The 16,103-nt window shown below is 43.9% G+C and overlaps 1 protein-coding gene across 5 annotated transcripts in view; it reads left to right on the top strand.

Annotated features, from left to right (window-relative positions):
* The first annotated feature begins 221 nt into the window (after positions 1 to 221).
* The window catches only part of ZDHHC15 (zinc finger DHHC-type palmitoyltransferase 15), a 33,332-nt gene continuing 17,450 nt past the window's right edge, over positions 222 to 16,103 (top strand). For all 5 annotated transcript variants that reach the window (XR_009463994.1, XR_009463993.1, XR_009463991.1 and 2 more), the window contains exons 1-7: positions 222 to 364; positions 7,302 to 7,328; positions 10,048 to 10,142; positions 11,323 to 11,443; positions 13,757 to 13,826; positions 14,298 to 14,330; positions 15,516 to 15,636. Coding sequence is in view for 1 of the 5 variants with exons in the window: in XM_059732808.1 (XP_059588791.1) it covers positions 241 to 364; positions 7,302 to 7,328; positions 10,048 to 10,142; positions 11,323 to 11,443; positions 13,757 to 13,826; positions 14,298 to 14,330; positions 15,516 to 15,636 (591 nt within the window). In the remaining 4 variants the exon portion in view is untranslated. The remainder of the gene's footprint in view (positions 365 to 7,301; positions 7,329 to 10,047; positions 10,143 to 11,322; positions 11,444 to 13,756; positions 13,827 to 14,297; positions 14,331 to 15,515; positions 15,637 to 16,103) is intronic.

Genomic DNA, 16,103 nt, shown 5'->3' with positions numbered 1-16,103 from the left:
CCGGTGCGGGTCCCTGCCCAGCGCGGCTGCCGCTTGCACGGGCTGCCCGGGTACGGGCAGGAGCCCTCCACGCATGCGCAGCAGCGTCTCCCCCACGGGCAGCAGTTGCAGCGCGGCCGCCGCTAGGTGTCGCTGTGCCGCCAGGCTCCTCAATCGAGCGCCGAGCCCGACTGCCCCCCCCACCCCCCACCTGCCAGCCCCGCTCAATGGATGCCCGAGGCGGCCGGGCCCCGCGCGGCCATGGCGGTGGCGCTGTCGCGGGGGCTGCGCTGGGGCCAGCGGGCACTCGCCTGGGTGCCGGTGCTGCTCATTACCGCTGTGGTGCTCTGGTCCTACTACGCCTACGTGTGCGAGCTGTGCCTCGGTGAGTGGGGGCCGGGTGTCCGCAGCGCGCCTCGGCCTCCGCCCCGCGCGGATGCCGCGACTCCTGGAGCTGGCGCGGGAGCGGGGAGGGGGGGGGAGACCTGCAGCCACACATGCGCAGTAGGGTCCGACTGACCTGTCCGTCCAGGCCCAAGGAGCCTGGCTCTTGTTAGCAGGGAGCTGTCTCAGGTGGTTCAACCCGGCCCGCGTTGGCGGGGCCAGGACATGGGTCCACAGTCCGCCCTGTTTTCTCATGAGTTGCCCCAACTCTTCTCGGCTCAGGTAAGTGTTAGTCTGTGCTGGCCCAGCAAGGGAAACACTGACCGCCTGGTCGCGCCAGGGAAGACTGCTCTGCCCACACGGGGATCCTACCTGTATAGCAGGAAGGTCTTGGCTTTAAGCCCCTTTTATGGAAAGGGCAGACTCCTCCCTGGCTTGCCCCCGCGCCCCTAGGCCTGAGCAAGCAACACCGGGGGCGTCCGAACCCCAAGCCTCTGCTGCAAGCAGGGTTTGGAAACGTGTAGCCGGCCCTGGTGGGGGTGGAGGATGTTCGCTGGTAGCAGGGCCGCTTATGGTTCTGCACTGACTCACGGATTTGGAATTTTTTTGGCTAGGAATATGGAAATTTCATTTTTAAAAAAAGTTGTCCCAACTCTTGATGCACAGTCGGTGACCCCGCTAACCAGAGAGGACTGACCGTGTCTGCGTGGGCCTAGGTTTGTGTTTTTCTGTGTATCAAATAGGCCTGACTTTTTCAAGAAAGTTAGGAGGACCACTTTGCATCTGTGCTGTGTTGGAAGGTGTGAGCGCAGTTTGTATAAATCCTGTAATCTCACTTGTTCTGGGACTGACAACAGTTTAGCCACAGCAGCCGGGAGCTACGTGCCAGCTAACCACCCAAGTGTCTCAGGCAGGTTTCACAACTAGTTCCTGCATATTTGCAGAAGCCGCAGTCACGCCTTTGACCGCAGTGTGACAATGTGAACGTTCCCGTCGAGGGACCATTTCACTTGCATTTGTGTTTCGTCATCGCGTATGAGTCATCACGCTTATTCAGCAAATTCATGACTGAGCAGTGACTTAGCAGCTGCTGGATGCTTCTTGTGGGCTGTTTCACATGGTCTTGAGTCTATATGTTGTATTCGCAGATACCATGGTAGTGGGTGTTTAAACAAATATGAAACTGAGGGAAAGAAGAGAAACAATCCCAGTGAAATTTCACACGAATGGACTCTTGAGTCATATTTGGAAGTGTTTTTCATTTAAATTAAAACAGAAGTGACTGTTGGTCTGCAATGCAGAGCAATTTCTTTTGGCTTTTGCTTCTTGACTGAGAGACTCAGAAGAATTTTATTTTTTGCCAGGATTGAAATGCTTTGTTACTCTAGCACTTCCTTAAAGTGTCACATAATAACCTAGGAGGCTTTAAATCAGGGGTGGGCAAAATATGTCCAGCCTGCCAAGGGGTTTTTTCCAGTCTGCGGTAGGTCCCAGCTACTGACACTGTTGCTGGTGGGAAGGGCTACTGACTAAGCCTGCAACAGCTCACCAAAATTCCTGATGTGGCCTGTGCGCCCAAATAATTGCCCACCTCTGCTTTAAATGCTGCATAATAAGTTTACAAGTTTAATGCTCTCTGTATACTGATATTTGATAATTTAAGGGGACTTTGGGCTATGCAGGCTTATTCTGAGTGACCCAAGAAAGGGTTTTAGGCTTTTTGGGGGACAAAAAGGACAATATGACAACTGGAAGACTGCTGTAATCAACAAACTTGGTGAAAAGAGCTGGCAGCTTTGGCATGTTAAGCTTCTGGGAGGTGGGACAGAGAAATGTTCCTCTTAAATGGGATAAGGCTGATAAAAGAGTAGATAAAAGAAGTGGAGTTCATGGGAAGAAGAGAGCTGTTTTGTGGTCTTCCTCTAACCTAGAAGACTCTTGCTATGGAAGAAAAGAAAACTGACAAATTAGTTGCTTCTCTTCTGTTGAGAGAGACAGCCAGGGCTGTCATCACTATTTTTGTTTTTCTCCAGTTGGATTAGGTACTAGAGATTTGCCCTGCATTTGTTTTGTTTAATTTGAACCTGTTGCTAAATTATTCCATTCTATGACCTTGTTATTTTTGTCTCTTTGTGGTTAGATCTATTATTGCACTTTTTTAGGAACTAATTATACAAGAAACAAATCCCCAGCTGCTGAGAAATGATTAGTGGGCCTGTTAAGTAACTGTTGTCCCAAATTACATAAAATGTTTAACAAAGTGTATATCTAAAGTACCACTCAAGATTTTGGAGAATGCTTGGATTGACAAGCTGTGTAAGTTTAATAGCAACACTTCATTCTGCCCCCACTTCATTCTCCCCGTTGTCCAAACCATCTTCACTGCCCATGCAGAGCAGATAGCACTTCAGCGTCTAAGACATCATCTGAGAGACTTGACCAGCACCACGCGCACAAAGCAGCTGCATGAAATTTAGGTTGAAGGATGAAAAAATTGGTTCTGAGGATTTGCTGGGCATGTAGGCGTATGAAACCTGATAGAGGGCACAGGGCACTGAGCAATCCTCTCCAGCTTCTTGAAATAATAGTCATCTTAAACATAGTTTTTTGTCATATCGCACTAAGCAATGCATTTCAAACATGTGAAGAGTGGAGATTCAGCTCCAGCTCTTGTTCTTTGTCTTTAGATTTTCAGTTTGATGGGTGTTTAAAGCAGCATTTGGATGGTGACCTCTGTGCTAGAGGAAATATCTCATGTCATTGTCACTGCAACTCCTGCTGGCAGATTTGGATAGAAATCTGTGGTCCAGAGCAGGCCTGGTTCCAGTGACTAGCTGATAGGATGCTGCCACAATGTGACAGGGAATGAGTATGCCAAAGACCAGGGACCCATATTATGCCATCCCAGAGAGAAGGGAAAAGAACAAGTTCTTACAAAATCACAAGGTTTAGCTCCTGCTCTCCCTAAGGTCAAGACAGACTTCAGTGCCTGGAAGGGCCCAAGTGCATGGGTCAAAAGGATCCAGGCTGCAGTTGTATGAAGCTGGACAGGTATCATTTGCCAGAGAACCAAAGGAAAGAGGAGAGGTTGCATAGCATTTGTACTACATAGTGCATTGTAAATCTGTGATTGCACAGAGGCAGTTCATAAATATTCCTGAGTTTTTCATTTGTAAATCCTGATTATTGAACTCTAAAATAGTTGGTGGTTCAAGAGTACTGATTAGTATGGCTGCTGGGGGCCACCCCTGCCCCACACACTAGGGGTTGGGGCCTGGGGGCAGAGGGTCGGGAGCAAGTGGTACTGGGAGGGCTAGGGAGCTGTTTTCTACTTAAACTATTTACTGGGTCAGGACTGTCCATCTATGTTTACAAGTGGGTTCTGGTACAAAAAAGGTTGAAAACCACTGATCTAGTCCAGTTCCCTGCTCAAGGCAGGGCCATCCTTGACTAAACTATCCCAGCCAAGTGTCTATCTAACCTGCTCTTGAAAACTTCCAAGAATAGCGATTCTACAACTTATCTCATGAGCCTGCTCCAATGCTTGACCACCCTCATAGTGAGAAAGTTCCTCCTACTCTCCAACCTAAATTTCCCCTGCTGCACCTTGAGGCCATTGCTCCTAATCCTGTCCTGTTCAGCACCAGAAAAAGCTCATCTCCCTCCTCTCTGTAATCGCCCTTCAGGTACTTGAAGACTGCTATCAAATCCCCTCTCAAGCTCCTCATTTACAGACTACGTAATCCTAGTTCTTTCAGCCTCTGTTCACCCGTCTTGCCTCCCAGGCTCCTAGTCATTTTTGTTACTCTTTGCTGGACTCTTTCCAAACTGTCCAAATCCTTCTTGAAATGTGGGGGCTAAAACTGGGCACAGTACTCCAGAAGAGGCCTCACCAGTGCTGAATAGTGCAGAAGAATCACTTCCCTTGATTTTCAAGAGATACTCCTGTTAATACACCCCAGTATGCTATTGGCTTTTTTTTGTAATAAGAGCACACTGTTGGCTCATTCGGCTTATGGTCCACTATCACCCCCAGGTCCATTTCCGCAGCCCAGCCAGTCATTCCGCAGCCCATATTTACGGATGCAATTCTTCCTTCCAAAGTGTAGGACTTTGCACTTGTCCTTGTTTAATCTGATCTGATTCATTGTGGACCATTTTTCCATCCTGTTCAGGTTATTGTGGATCCTGGCCATGCCCTCTGGAGTATCTCTAACTCTGCCCAACTTGGTATTCTCAGCAAATTTGCTAAATGTGCACTCATCATCCCAATCATTAATTATCTCAGCTCCTATTCTTATTTACACATTTGAAGTGAGTGGATTGTGAAGGAAAGATGCATGCATGATAATCCTAGTACGAGCAGATTTTTCAAGGTCAAATTCCTAATGCTGTCCAGTCCATTTGCTGTGTCCCTAATCTGAAGGGGCTGTCACTAAGATGGGCTCTGGTGGCTCTGTATTGCTGCCCAGCAGAGGAGTTAGTGACTGGCTCTTGATTTTTGAGGGGGATTTGAGAGGGCTTTCATGCTGGCTATCCTACATCCTTTAGATGTTAACATCTTTTAGTCACTACCACTGGATTCAAACTGTCAAACCAGAAATGGAAGACTTTTTACCTCGCTGCCAGTCCCATGAAACATCTGTTTCCCCAAGTTATGCTCTGTCAGAGATAAATTAAGTACAGGCAGTCCTTGACTTAAGCCTTTTTGAGTTGCAACAAACAGCACTTAGGACATTTATAAATTGACACCCTGTTTCTACATTCTGGCACCAGTTTCTACTTTATGATGCTTGATCCGGCACCACGCCACACCAGTGTATATGTTTGCTGTGTCGTCCATCTCCCTGGAAAACATCTGTCCAAACTTCCTTGGACACTTTCTTTAAGAAAGCAGACAGGACTCCAGAAAAAACATGCAACCAAGACTCCTGAGAAGACTTCAGCCAAGAGCCCTTCAAAAAGTCCAGAAAAGTCACCTGAAAGAAATCCTTCCAAATCAATATGATTGCTGTTTACACTATATATACATTGTAGCTATATTACTCATCTGTAATTGATTGAGTACAAAATTCTGGGTTATTTTTTGGTGAAAATAGGGTATCAGGCCTTAGTTATAACATTGTTCCTATGGGAAAATTGGTTCCGAGTTACGTTTCAACTAAGGACATGGTGTTCAGGAACCAATTGTGTCGTAAGTCTGAGGACCGCCTGTAAATAGAACCTAATGTGGGTAAGAGTCCTCCCTCATCCTGGTAAAAACAAAAATTGGACGATCCAAAAGACCAAAAGAAATGGATGGACTCCCAGAAGTTAAAATATTTTAAATGAATGAGGAATAGAGTCTATGGTTTTAGGCAGTGTTTCCTGGAATAGGAGATATCTTCATTGTATTCAGAAAAGTAATTAAATATGGATCACGTCTGCTCAGCTTTCCAGTAAAAATATATATATTTAATCTGTTTTGATAAACCTGTAGATTTACTGCCACTGACTTTGTGTGGTGTCGAACAAATGTTTGGAACAGTTCATCTAAACAATATAGATAGTAGTTCATTTAAACCATAATATAACCTACTCCTTCTGATCTGGTAGAAGATAATACCATCACATACCTTTATTCATAGTTTCTCCTCCAATGTACCCTGTGGTTTTTTTTTTTGGAGAAGTCTCCCATTTAAGGATAGGCCTTGAACACACCTGGGTTAGCTTAGGAAAATAAAAGTGATCACAATGTAAAAGGTTTTTTTTTACAAAAGAGTTGTTTGCACAGCCATGTTCTCTGTAGCCTGATGAGTGGTAATAATCCTGTGTAGTAAGCAACCAGCTGAGGTGCAAATGCTCCTGCCATGCTGTGTTAGACTGTCTGATTATATGCGTAAATTGGTCTGCAAAATCATGCACCTTCCGAAAGATAATGGTTATTTACCCTTTTATTAAAAAGTTTGCTATACAAATATCTGACATATTTGTTTCAGGGTTCAGATATGCCAGTACTTTTGGAATTTCTTTCCAATAAAGAAATACATTTGGAAATGGAGGAAGAAGGAAAATTTCAGATAAAAACTCAGGTCTAAAAATTCTTGATTGAGTTTTTGGTAACGAAGAAAACCCAACATTCTGGCTCGTGATAGTTGTTCGTCACTGTTAATCTTTGTAGCCTGTAAATGCTAGTTAAAGACTGGACAGGTCTCCCTTTGCAGCTTGCCAACTTTCGCATTCCTCAGGTCAAGCTGAGGATATAACTAGAGACAACACAGAGCTCTTGCCACTGTTGACCAGATAGTCACGCTTCCTTCAATCAGTACAAGTAGCTGTTGAATCATGTTCCCCACCTCCCTGCAGGTTGGAGCAGTGGGCTCCATAGGGCCATGGGTAGCCCAGTAGAGATGTCAAAGTAAAATCATTGTTTCCTGCATGTCACTCCAGAGTGCTAATGACTGGGTTATTGGGTCAGGTACTGTGTTCTCGTTTTAATTTATGTAGCTATAAGATGGAATGTACATCTCCGGACAGGAAGTGGAGCATAGGAATGAAAGCAGCTGGAGACTAGCTCCAAGCAGGCATATCAGTAAATAGTGAAGATGTTATTTGGGTGGGATATTAGAAGAGCCCTATTTAGCTTGCAGGTATCAAGGTCGTTGGGACCTCCAAGAAAAATTGTGTTTTGTAGAAATGGAAAATATGGCATAACTAAGGTGCTTGAATGTTTTATTATAGAGACTGTTTGAGTGAATAAAAAAAAAAAGTTGCTTACCAGCTGTACATTAATGTTTGATTGTGTTTATCTTTAATGATAAAATACATGATAATTTTTATTACTCTTTCAGCTTGAATTTGCTTCCTTTTTAATTTCCATTTTGTTTTAACAAAGATTATGCAGCAAACATAATTTTCAGAGCAGTCTCTAAACATATATTTGTTTTCTTTCTTTTCAGTGACTCTGACCAATCCTGTGGAAAGAGGTAAGTGAATCTTATCCAAGACCTTGACATTTGGTCTTTATTTCTAAAAGCGCATGAACATCTATTTAAAATAAATCCCAAAAGTTGAAAATCAGCTTTGTGTATTTATATGTGTGCAGCTGTCACAGGGGAGGGATGAAGGGCAGTGTGTCCTAAACTGTCAAATATTAGACTGCTTCAATTCATTTGAAAACAAGCAATTCCATACTCCAGCAAACTTCACAAATGAGATTTTCCTAGAATTCCATTCAATTATCATTCTCCACCAATATTTCCTTATCCTTGTTTTAGATTACAGAGGGGTATACGGCACCCATCAGTACAAGTAGTCTCACCTCTCTGCATAGAGAAAACATGTTAGATGTGGATATCTTTTGCTTATTCTTAAAGCAAGTAGAGGCTTCCCCCATGGCCTACGGACAGTCAGACACATGCACACACACTGTTCTGCTGAAGGTCGTTAAGGTTCTTCTATTAAAAAAATCCTTTCTAATTGGTATGTCAGTCTCTGGCCTCATTTACTTTTTTCATCTTTCTCTGGAGACTTCCATTTTAAGGCCACTTGTAATGTTTCTTTTTAAATAGCTATATTTCATCCAAGACCACGACACGCTGTATGTAGGCCAATGAACAGCCAATGAATGATAATGATTTCTGGTTGCTACCAGTCTGGATGAATTAGGACCAGTGACCTAGAAACAAAAGAGTTTGTGTCCCATTGTCACTGGCTTGCACCTTTTGTAAATTCATTTGGTAATGTGGAAGTTTATTCTCAGAGAAACTGTTCTGATGTTGTAGAATCTGGCTCTTGGGGTCACTGAATGAATCAGGCAAGAGAAGCAATCTTATCTGATTAGACAGAGGTATAGTTGGTACAGGCAGGTAATATGCCAAATTCTGGCCCTGAGGAATGGAGTCAGTGGGGTTTTTGCCATTTGGACCATTGTGCCCAGTTTCTGCCTCCAGCTGCATCCCCTTTTGTGATGGCCTGATTGAGCGAAGGGGCTGGAATCTGACACTGTATCAGCTAATGTCAGGGAGTTCCCAAGAGAGACAGCCAGCATAGGCAGCTCCCACTCTGCCTTCCCCCTTGAGCCTGGCACAGAGGTTGGGGAGGAATAGCTCTCACAGTCTTCAGCTGGCACTGTCCCTTGAGAACCCTGACCAGCTGGCACACATTAAAATTATGCCTCTAGGGCAACTCCTCTCCATCTCCAGTAACCAGATCCTCTTAACAACAAATAGCTGCCCCTATATGAAATGGTCACAAAGGAAGTATATCCACTATGGCGATAGGTTTGTGACCCTCTAACAAAACAGATATTCTTTGTAAAATCTGCACCTGAATCTTCACAATCGCTCAGATCCCCTCCTTCCAGCAAAAGACTTTATACCACCTTACCAGCAGAACAGAACCTGCAGGAAGCATGCTCTCCTTAAATGCTAGGCGAAGAATGACTGAATGACATTGAAAAATCAGTACCCCCTCCCGAAGGGGGTTCATGGCTGTTCTTCAGTGCATGGTTTCCTCCTTGGGTCATGGAGAATTTGGATCTGCTATTCCATTACTTTGCAGAGGCAAGTTTCTTAACTAGCTTACAACTGCTTTGCATTGTCATGGTAGACATTCTCTGCTGTTGTCAGTTAGATTCTGGGAAAGCTCAGGGAAATTTTCTAAGTGGAAGGGGTTGTAAAGTTACTGTTTTATTTCACGGGGAAAGGAAAACAAGCATTTTGGGGCACAACAGCCTCTAAGAACTTCTCTATGTCTCTACTCTGGCAACACAGTCCTAATTAATACAGAAATACCATGCGTAGTACTGGTGCATGCAAGTTACCTATATCCTTTTGAAATATATAATGAACGGTGCACAGGAAACTATCACTAATGTATCTAGGCTGACATACTGCTAATAGCCAGTTGCCAGTGTTGACTGTTTCAGGGAGAGGATGTAACCTCACATAAAAACTGAGAGAGAGAATGGCCTTGGGGGTAAGAGGCATGACTGGAAGTCAGGTGATCTAAGTTCTGTTTCCAGCTTTGCAATAGATTCCTCGTGATGAATCACATGGGAAGGGCCTGAAGTCTGCATGCAACTTTTACATTAGTGAAATTTCCATACAATAGGTATAAGGATGCAGGATTTGATTCAAAGACGCCTCATTCTTCTTGTGGTTGTTGTATCCCTCTGTTAAAATTGTTCAAAATAAAGGTAGGGGACAGCACACACATCGCTGCTGTTTATATAGCATGCTTAAAACAGAGCTCTCTAGTCACTGCAGATGTAGCACTAGTCAATATTGTGGTGGCTTTTGAGCATCCAAAAGAATGCTCAAGTGCTTTGTACAGTGCATGGAAAACTGCCCTTGGGCCTGCTTTCCCTCTCCTGATGCCTTATTTCTTGCTCCTCCAAAAGTAAGACTCTTCATATATTGAAATAGGATTGCACCGAATCATCTAAGCTTTCATAAAGTCACGGTGTGCCAGGCACCCTGCCTTGCTTCTGTAATCTTTCTCAGTAACCACGGAGACATAGTTTTGCCTGCCTGCTTAAAAGACTGTTCACATGGACTAAGAAACACGTCCTAGTACATTTGTTTTTTCCTCTGGCATGAAATGCATGAGGAGCGCATCTGTTTTTAAAGTGAAGTACTGTAAGTGATGAAAACTATAGCATGACCTGTGCTTACAAGTCCTTGTTCTTTTCTTCTCCACCAGTGGCCTACCTCACAGTATTCCATGTCATCTTTGTGCTCTTTGTGTGGACATACTGGAAGTCTGTTTTTACTCTCCCAATGCAGCCAGATAAAAAGGTAAGAACTGAGAATTTTTCATGCACTGCAAATCTAAGGCCAGATGAAAGTGAAGGCATTAAAAGGAGAACTTTTTGTTGCCCAACGCAAATGATCTGTCTTCCTGAATAGATGGAAAGTTGTCCATAAACAGGAAAGTTTAACTATTCTGAAAATCATTTAAATTCTACTGCCTGAGGAGTTTAAGTCAGACATGGTATTACTTTAAAGCTGTCTTTTCAGGTAGTTCAGATGCTAACAGGATTTAAAATTGTTGAGGATAAAGGTATTTATGATCATTAACTTACATACTTATAGCTTCTTTGATCTCTAAGCATTTATCAAAGTGAGCCAAACCCTGGGGACTTTACACCATCTGGCTTCCTTGGAGGAGTACCATGAGAGTTCTGCTTGATGAAGGACTTGTCTTCTATATTCGGCGCTAGATGAGTCCTTGCCTCCCTGCCTTCACAGAAGCCATTACTCAGAGTAGAGCACAGGTCTGAACAGGAGTACCGTTGCACTGCTAGTGCCACATTAAGATTCCCTCCCAAACTAAAGGACCTGGTCTGCTTGGTTATTGGGTGGGGGGTCCAGCTAGGTTCTTCCCTGGTTCTAATGCTGGCCGCTCTTACCTCTTCTGGAAGCTGGCTGCAGGCTGGGGCAGATACCAAAACTCTTTCAGCTCTGGGCAAGTCACTTCACCTTTTCTGTGCTTTATTTTACAAAACACCTGCTTCAGAAGGAGGTGATTAAGGTGGGCAACTTAATGTTTGTACAGCTCTTGTTCAGGGGCCAAAGTCTGACCACAATTACAGAGATACACTTTTATGTCAGCTGTGATTTTTAACTAATGTAATTGAGAACAGTGTCTGGCTCAGAACATGCCTGGTAAGTGCTGCTATTATCATCATTGCTATTATTTGAATGTCTGAAGCAGCAAGTAGTAGTGAAATTAATCTATTATTCTGTGACCTTCCCTTCAGTTTTGTGTCTCCCAGCAGTTAGTCTCCCTGCATTCTGTCTGTCCACCACTAATTATTTGTCTGTTTATCTTGTAAGCAAAAGCACTTTCATGTCAGATTAATGTTTGTGCTTTGAAAGGAGTGAGAGGACAATAATTATTCCAACCAGCCCTGGATTTTAAATACTACCTTTGCTACACTTGGGTAATTGGTTTTCTCATCACTTCTGCTCCTAGTTCCATATTTCCTACACTGACAAAGAACGCTATGAAAATGAAGAGAGGCCGGAGGTGCAGAGGCAGATTCTTGCTGAAATCGCAAGGAAGCTGCCAGTGTACACGAGAACGGGGAATGGAGGTCAGCTCAGCAAAGGGCTTTGTTGAAGCAAATCTAATCAGTCAAGCTAAGTAGCATGTGCTAGCAATCCAGCTTATTCTGCAGAGTCACCAAACCTCCCCAGTGCCGGGGCATCCCACTAAAGGATTTCTGTGCTAATGCTGAGGGAATATTATTAGTGTAAACAGATTTTTCTCCTGGCTTCCCTCCTCTAATCTTTTTTGATGGGGGGGGGGGGAAGAGTTCCTTGAATGCTTATTCCATTTGTAAGTGGAATCCCAGGTGTTTTGAAGCATTAGGTTATCCTCTTTGTTATATGTCAAGGGTGGAGAACCTGGTTGGGTCCCCAAATGTATATTTGGTAGTGTCCCATAGCCTTTTTTAATTAAATGGGGTTTGACTTTAATGAAGACATGGTTCAATAAATAGGTCGTCCCCCATGGACCTGCTCTGCAGTCATTTGCATTTTGCCTTCTTGTTGAAGTCTGCAGGGCTTCCAAATTTGGAATGGCTACAGGTTTTAATGCTGTGTATTTTCATTAGTCAGGCATTTAAGGTAAGCCACTGTTGTCCTGGCAGCACAGCATTTTCAAGGCCTCAGTGCAAATGGAGAGACGGGGATATGTATACAGATGTCCAGGGGCAGATCCAGAGAGAGCTCGGTGGCGTGGCTACACCCCACTTTTGGATTGGAGTGCACTACAGGAGCCTCTGGGCACTTTAAGTCCCTAAAGCAAAAGGAAAACCTTTCTTCCTTCCCTTTTGTGCTCAAGAATGTATTTCCCACCCTTCTCCCCTCCCCCACTGCCTTTCCCCGCTATCTTAGAGCTAGGGAAGCACCAGAGCCATTCCTGCTTGTTGCCCAGGGGCCACTCAACTAGGAATGGGGACGACGGCAGCAGGGCTGGACGGAGGTTCCACTACCCCGTGCTGTGACCTGGCAGGGTGGTGGGAACTACTCTTCTGACAGGCTGTTTCCGTTGTCCCCTACCCAGATGAGACCCAGTCCCCATATGGCTGTGGAGCATCCCTACCAGGAGGGAAGGGGGAAGGGTAGGGGGAAGCGGAGAGGCTTGCCTCTGAGCAAGAAGGGGAGCGGGTGGGGATTTTCATCTGCTTTGGGGACTTAAGGTCATGTTACATGGTAATTTTGGGTGGTTCCTGGGGCTCTTAACCCCTGAGTTGTCCACACCTGAACACCTTAAAGTGGTCTTAAACTCTTGTTATGTGGCTCAAAGTTACTCCACGCCAAGGCAGGATTATCTCTGATTTGTACTACCCAGCTCCTGTTCCATTAAGGCAAAGATTCCCAACCCCTGGGCTGTGGCCCGGTGCTAGGCCACGAAGGGTTGGCTGTTGGTCTGCAGGAGGGTTGGCTGCCAGACCAGAAGTGATTCTGCAGACCAGCAAACCACAGACTGGAAGTGACTGGCATACTGCGGACCAGCAGCCAACCCTTTCCAATCCTTTTTTATACCAAGTATAAAAAAGGGTTGGCTGCCAGTCTGCAGTACTCCAGTCGCTTCCGTTCTGCGGTTTGCCGGTCCGCGGTCACTTCCGGTCCCAGGTTTGTCGGTCTGCTATCTAAAAAGATTGGGAACCACTGCATTAAGGTGTGACCACTCCCCACAGATGAGCTGCCCAAGTTGAAGTCCTTCAGTATCCCAGGATCTCTCACACCTCTCCACCCCGCTCCCATCTCTAGAGCAGAGATAGAGGCCTGTCCTGGTTCACTAGCCTGCTAGTGGCAACTCACATCTACAGCTCCTGGTTCTCTCCTGCTCACCAGGCCTCTAGTCACAGCCGTGCAGGTAGGGGACAGTCAGAGACAGTTTTTAGACTAAAGGTGTGACTGCTCCAGACTCCAAGCCAGCACTAACACCGATCAGCATTTGTGCAGCTCACAGTGTAACCTTACAGGAGTCCCCAGAGGCTACTACAGAGCTGTTTGCCTACACTAGTGGGAGCAGAGAAGGCTGGTCGCAGGAGTGCAGCCCCCCCCGCAGTGTGGGTTGCTGTTCCTGTACTTCTCCCTTTGGGAAATCCTGGATTCACCCCTGCATATATCCATCTCTTTTGACTAGCATTAAGCTGGTTATACACTTCAGAGAAAAATCCTGCCCCAAAGCCAGTTCTTAAGCAGTGGTTCAGAATTCTGCCATCTGTTTTCCAGCTTGGCAGCCAGAATCAACCATAAACACACCCAGCTTGTAAAGCAGGAGAGGATCGCAATGATAAGAGGAAAATGTAAATGGCGAGGACAGAATACTAAGTGTTCTTTTTGGCTTGTTGTTTAACACAATCCAGTGCTAATATTTTTGTGTTTAATTTCAGCCATTCGATTCTGTGATAGATGCCAGCTGATCAAACCTGATCGTTGCCACCACTGTTCTGTTTGTGCTATGTGAGTTACTGGCTTGTTTTTTACACTAATGTCAGTATTGACCAGAAAAAATGACTGGCTCCCGCATGTGTAGTTATACATATGTAGGTATCCAAAGAATAGCCAAACATTAAGGGAAAGATTTTCAGATGGCTTGTGTTGGGTTTTCACCTTGAATTATTGTACATGCATGGGCCAGCACCTTGATGCAAACACCTGCATGCACGAGTCTTAGTATTAGCACCCACGAGAATTTTGTCCCCCTTATAGGAGTGTAGTATTTTATACTTTTTCCCACATGGGGAGTTAGGTGATAGAAGGTATCTGTCTAACACAAGCTCCGCTGGACAGACAAATATTAGTGAATTCAGTTGTCTTTTTGATGGGTTAAAAAAACTGAAGAAGACTTTGTTGCTGATCTGCAAATGATGGTTAAGTACAGAATGTAAGTCTTGACTTCTTTGCTTTCTTTTCCTTTATGTCTTCCTGCAGATGTGTGCTGAAAATGGATCATCATTGCCCATGGTATGTCCTGGAGACTGGTTTGTAGATTTTTTTTTAAATTAAAGACTGTTTAAACACCTTTGTCTTTAACAGCATGTTTGCATGCCCCTTCCATTCACTAATGTTGCATGTAACTCGTAGTGTGTCTGTCATGGTAGGAAATGCTCATATTGTGAAGTTGTCCACAGCATATAATATTTCAAAGTGACAGATAAAGAACATTCTTGTTAACTGTGTTTTAAGAAGTGTTTGTACTGACACAGTTTAAATAACAAATTAACTTCTTTGATTATTGCCCATATTTTCAAAGGAGCCTTGACCCGACCTTTAATTTTATGTATGTAATCAGTCAGGATATAACCAGTAGTTGATCCCACCAATTGTGTGTGTGTTTATACACTTAAAAATCCCTTATGGATAGTGGATCTATAGATTTGTATTCTAGAACTGGCTGGTTGAGATTTTTGAATTGTTGCTATTGGATTTCTCAAACTCTGCTGCTCTCTTCCTTTTTTCCAAAAGGGAGACTTCAGGAACCAGAAACAACATAGACACAGGCATGAAGCAGAACCACAGATTTTTATTCCCAAATTTAGGGAGTGTTTCAAATCTGAACTCCAATCCAGATGTGAGACCTGACCTTTTCTCCCCACTGTTTTGCACCTTTAGGAGGTCATTTATACCTCTATAAAGTGGGCATAAAGATGCTTCCATTAACGTGAGCAGAGAATTATACTGCACTAACATTTAGCATTTACTTTGTTGTATATATGCAGGTAACTCGACATGGTACAAATCACTGTGAACCAAGCCCGTGTACTTCACAAGTGGCCCATACAAGCAAAATTAGGATCCCAGATCGGAATACATTCAGTTTTGGGTTTTTCAACACCAAACACAACTCTAAATTTTGCAGGTTGAGCCTGCCTCTGTGCCAACCCAACAGTGTAGGCAAACTGAGAAAACCAAGTCTTTTGATATTAAAAAACTTGTTTTTGCTAAGTGTAAATTTTGCCTGCAGGTAGGATACGAAAGTTAAACAACAGAATTATGTTCAATTATTACCACTAAGGGGAGCTGTTTATTGAACATGCTATTTTGTTTAATCAAACACCTTTAAAGAATAATAGAAAAAAAATAATATTCCTTGTATTTGAACCATGTTGCTGTACATATCCTGATTTCAACTTTGCTTTTATTCTCTAGGGTGAATAACTGCATTGGATTTTCTAACTACAAATTCTTTCTACTGTTCTTAGCGTATTCTTTGTTGTATTGCTTGTATATTGCTGCAACAGTCTTCAAGTATTTCATTAAGTATTGGACAGTAAGTTTTGGAATCTGGTTACTTCTATTTATTTTATAACTCTTACTGGAGTTTTATGTGGTCCTATGGTACCCGTTTACTTTCACCCTACAGAAAGAGACTCTGGATTTCAGCAATAGGGGTATTTTCTCCAAAGTCTATATGGGAGTGTTACTCACACTGTGACTCACACATGCAAAATTGGAAGGGGAAACAGGAATTTCAGACCAGAAGCTTGGCTCACAAAGCCATGCTTTCTGAAAAATAAGTTTAGGCACCTTTTAACAAGACATATATGCAGTTCAAAATCACTTGAGGGTAATGGAGGTCAGATGCCTCTTGGCTAGAAATACACCATCAAGATGAAATGTAGTTCAGAATCACTGTATCACGGTGGTGATAATGTACATTGGACCTTATTCTGCTCTCTTATGGATCAGGAATCACTCCAGTGAAGCCAGTGCACTTACAGAACTGAAACCAGTGAA

Source organism: Alligator mississippiensis, chromosome 8 (genome assembly GCF_030867095.1).
Source record: "Alligator mississippiensis isolate rAllMis1 chromosome 8, rAllMis1, whole genome shotgun sequence".
Classification (NCBI taxonomy): domain Eukaryota; kingdom Metazoa; phylum Chordata; order Crocodylia; family Alligatoridae; genus Alligator; species Alligator mississippiensis.
Note: the sequence above shows the minus strand (reverse complement) of the source record. Positions and strands in the feature narration are given on the sequence as shown.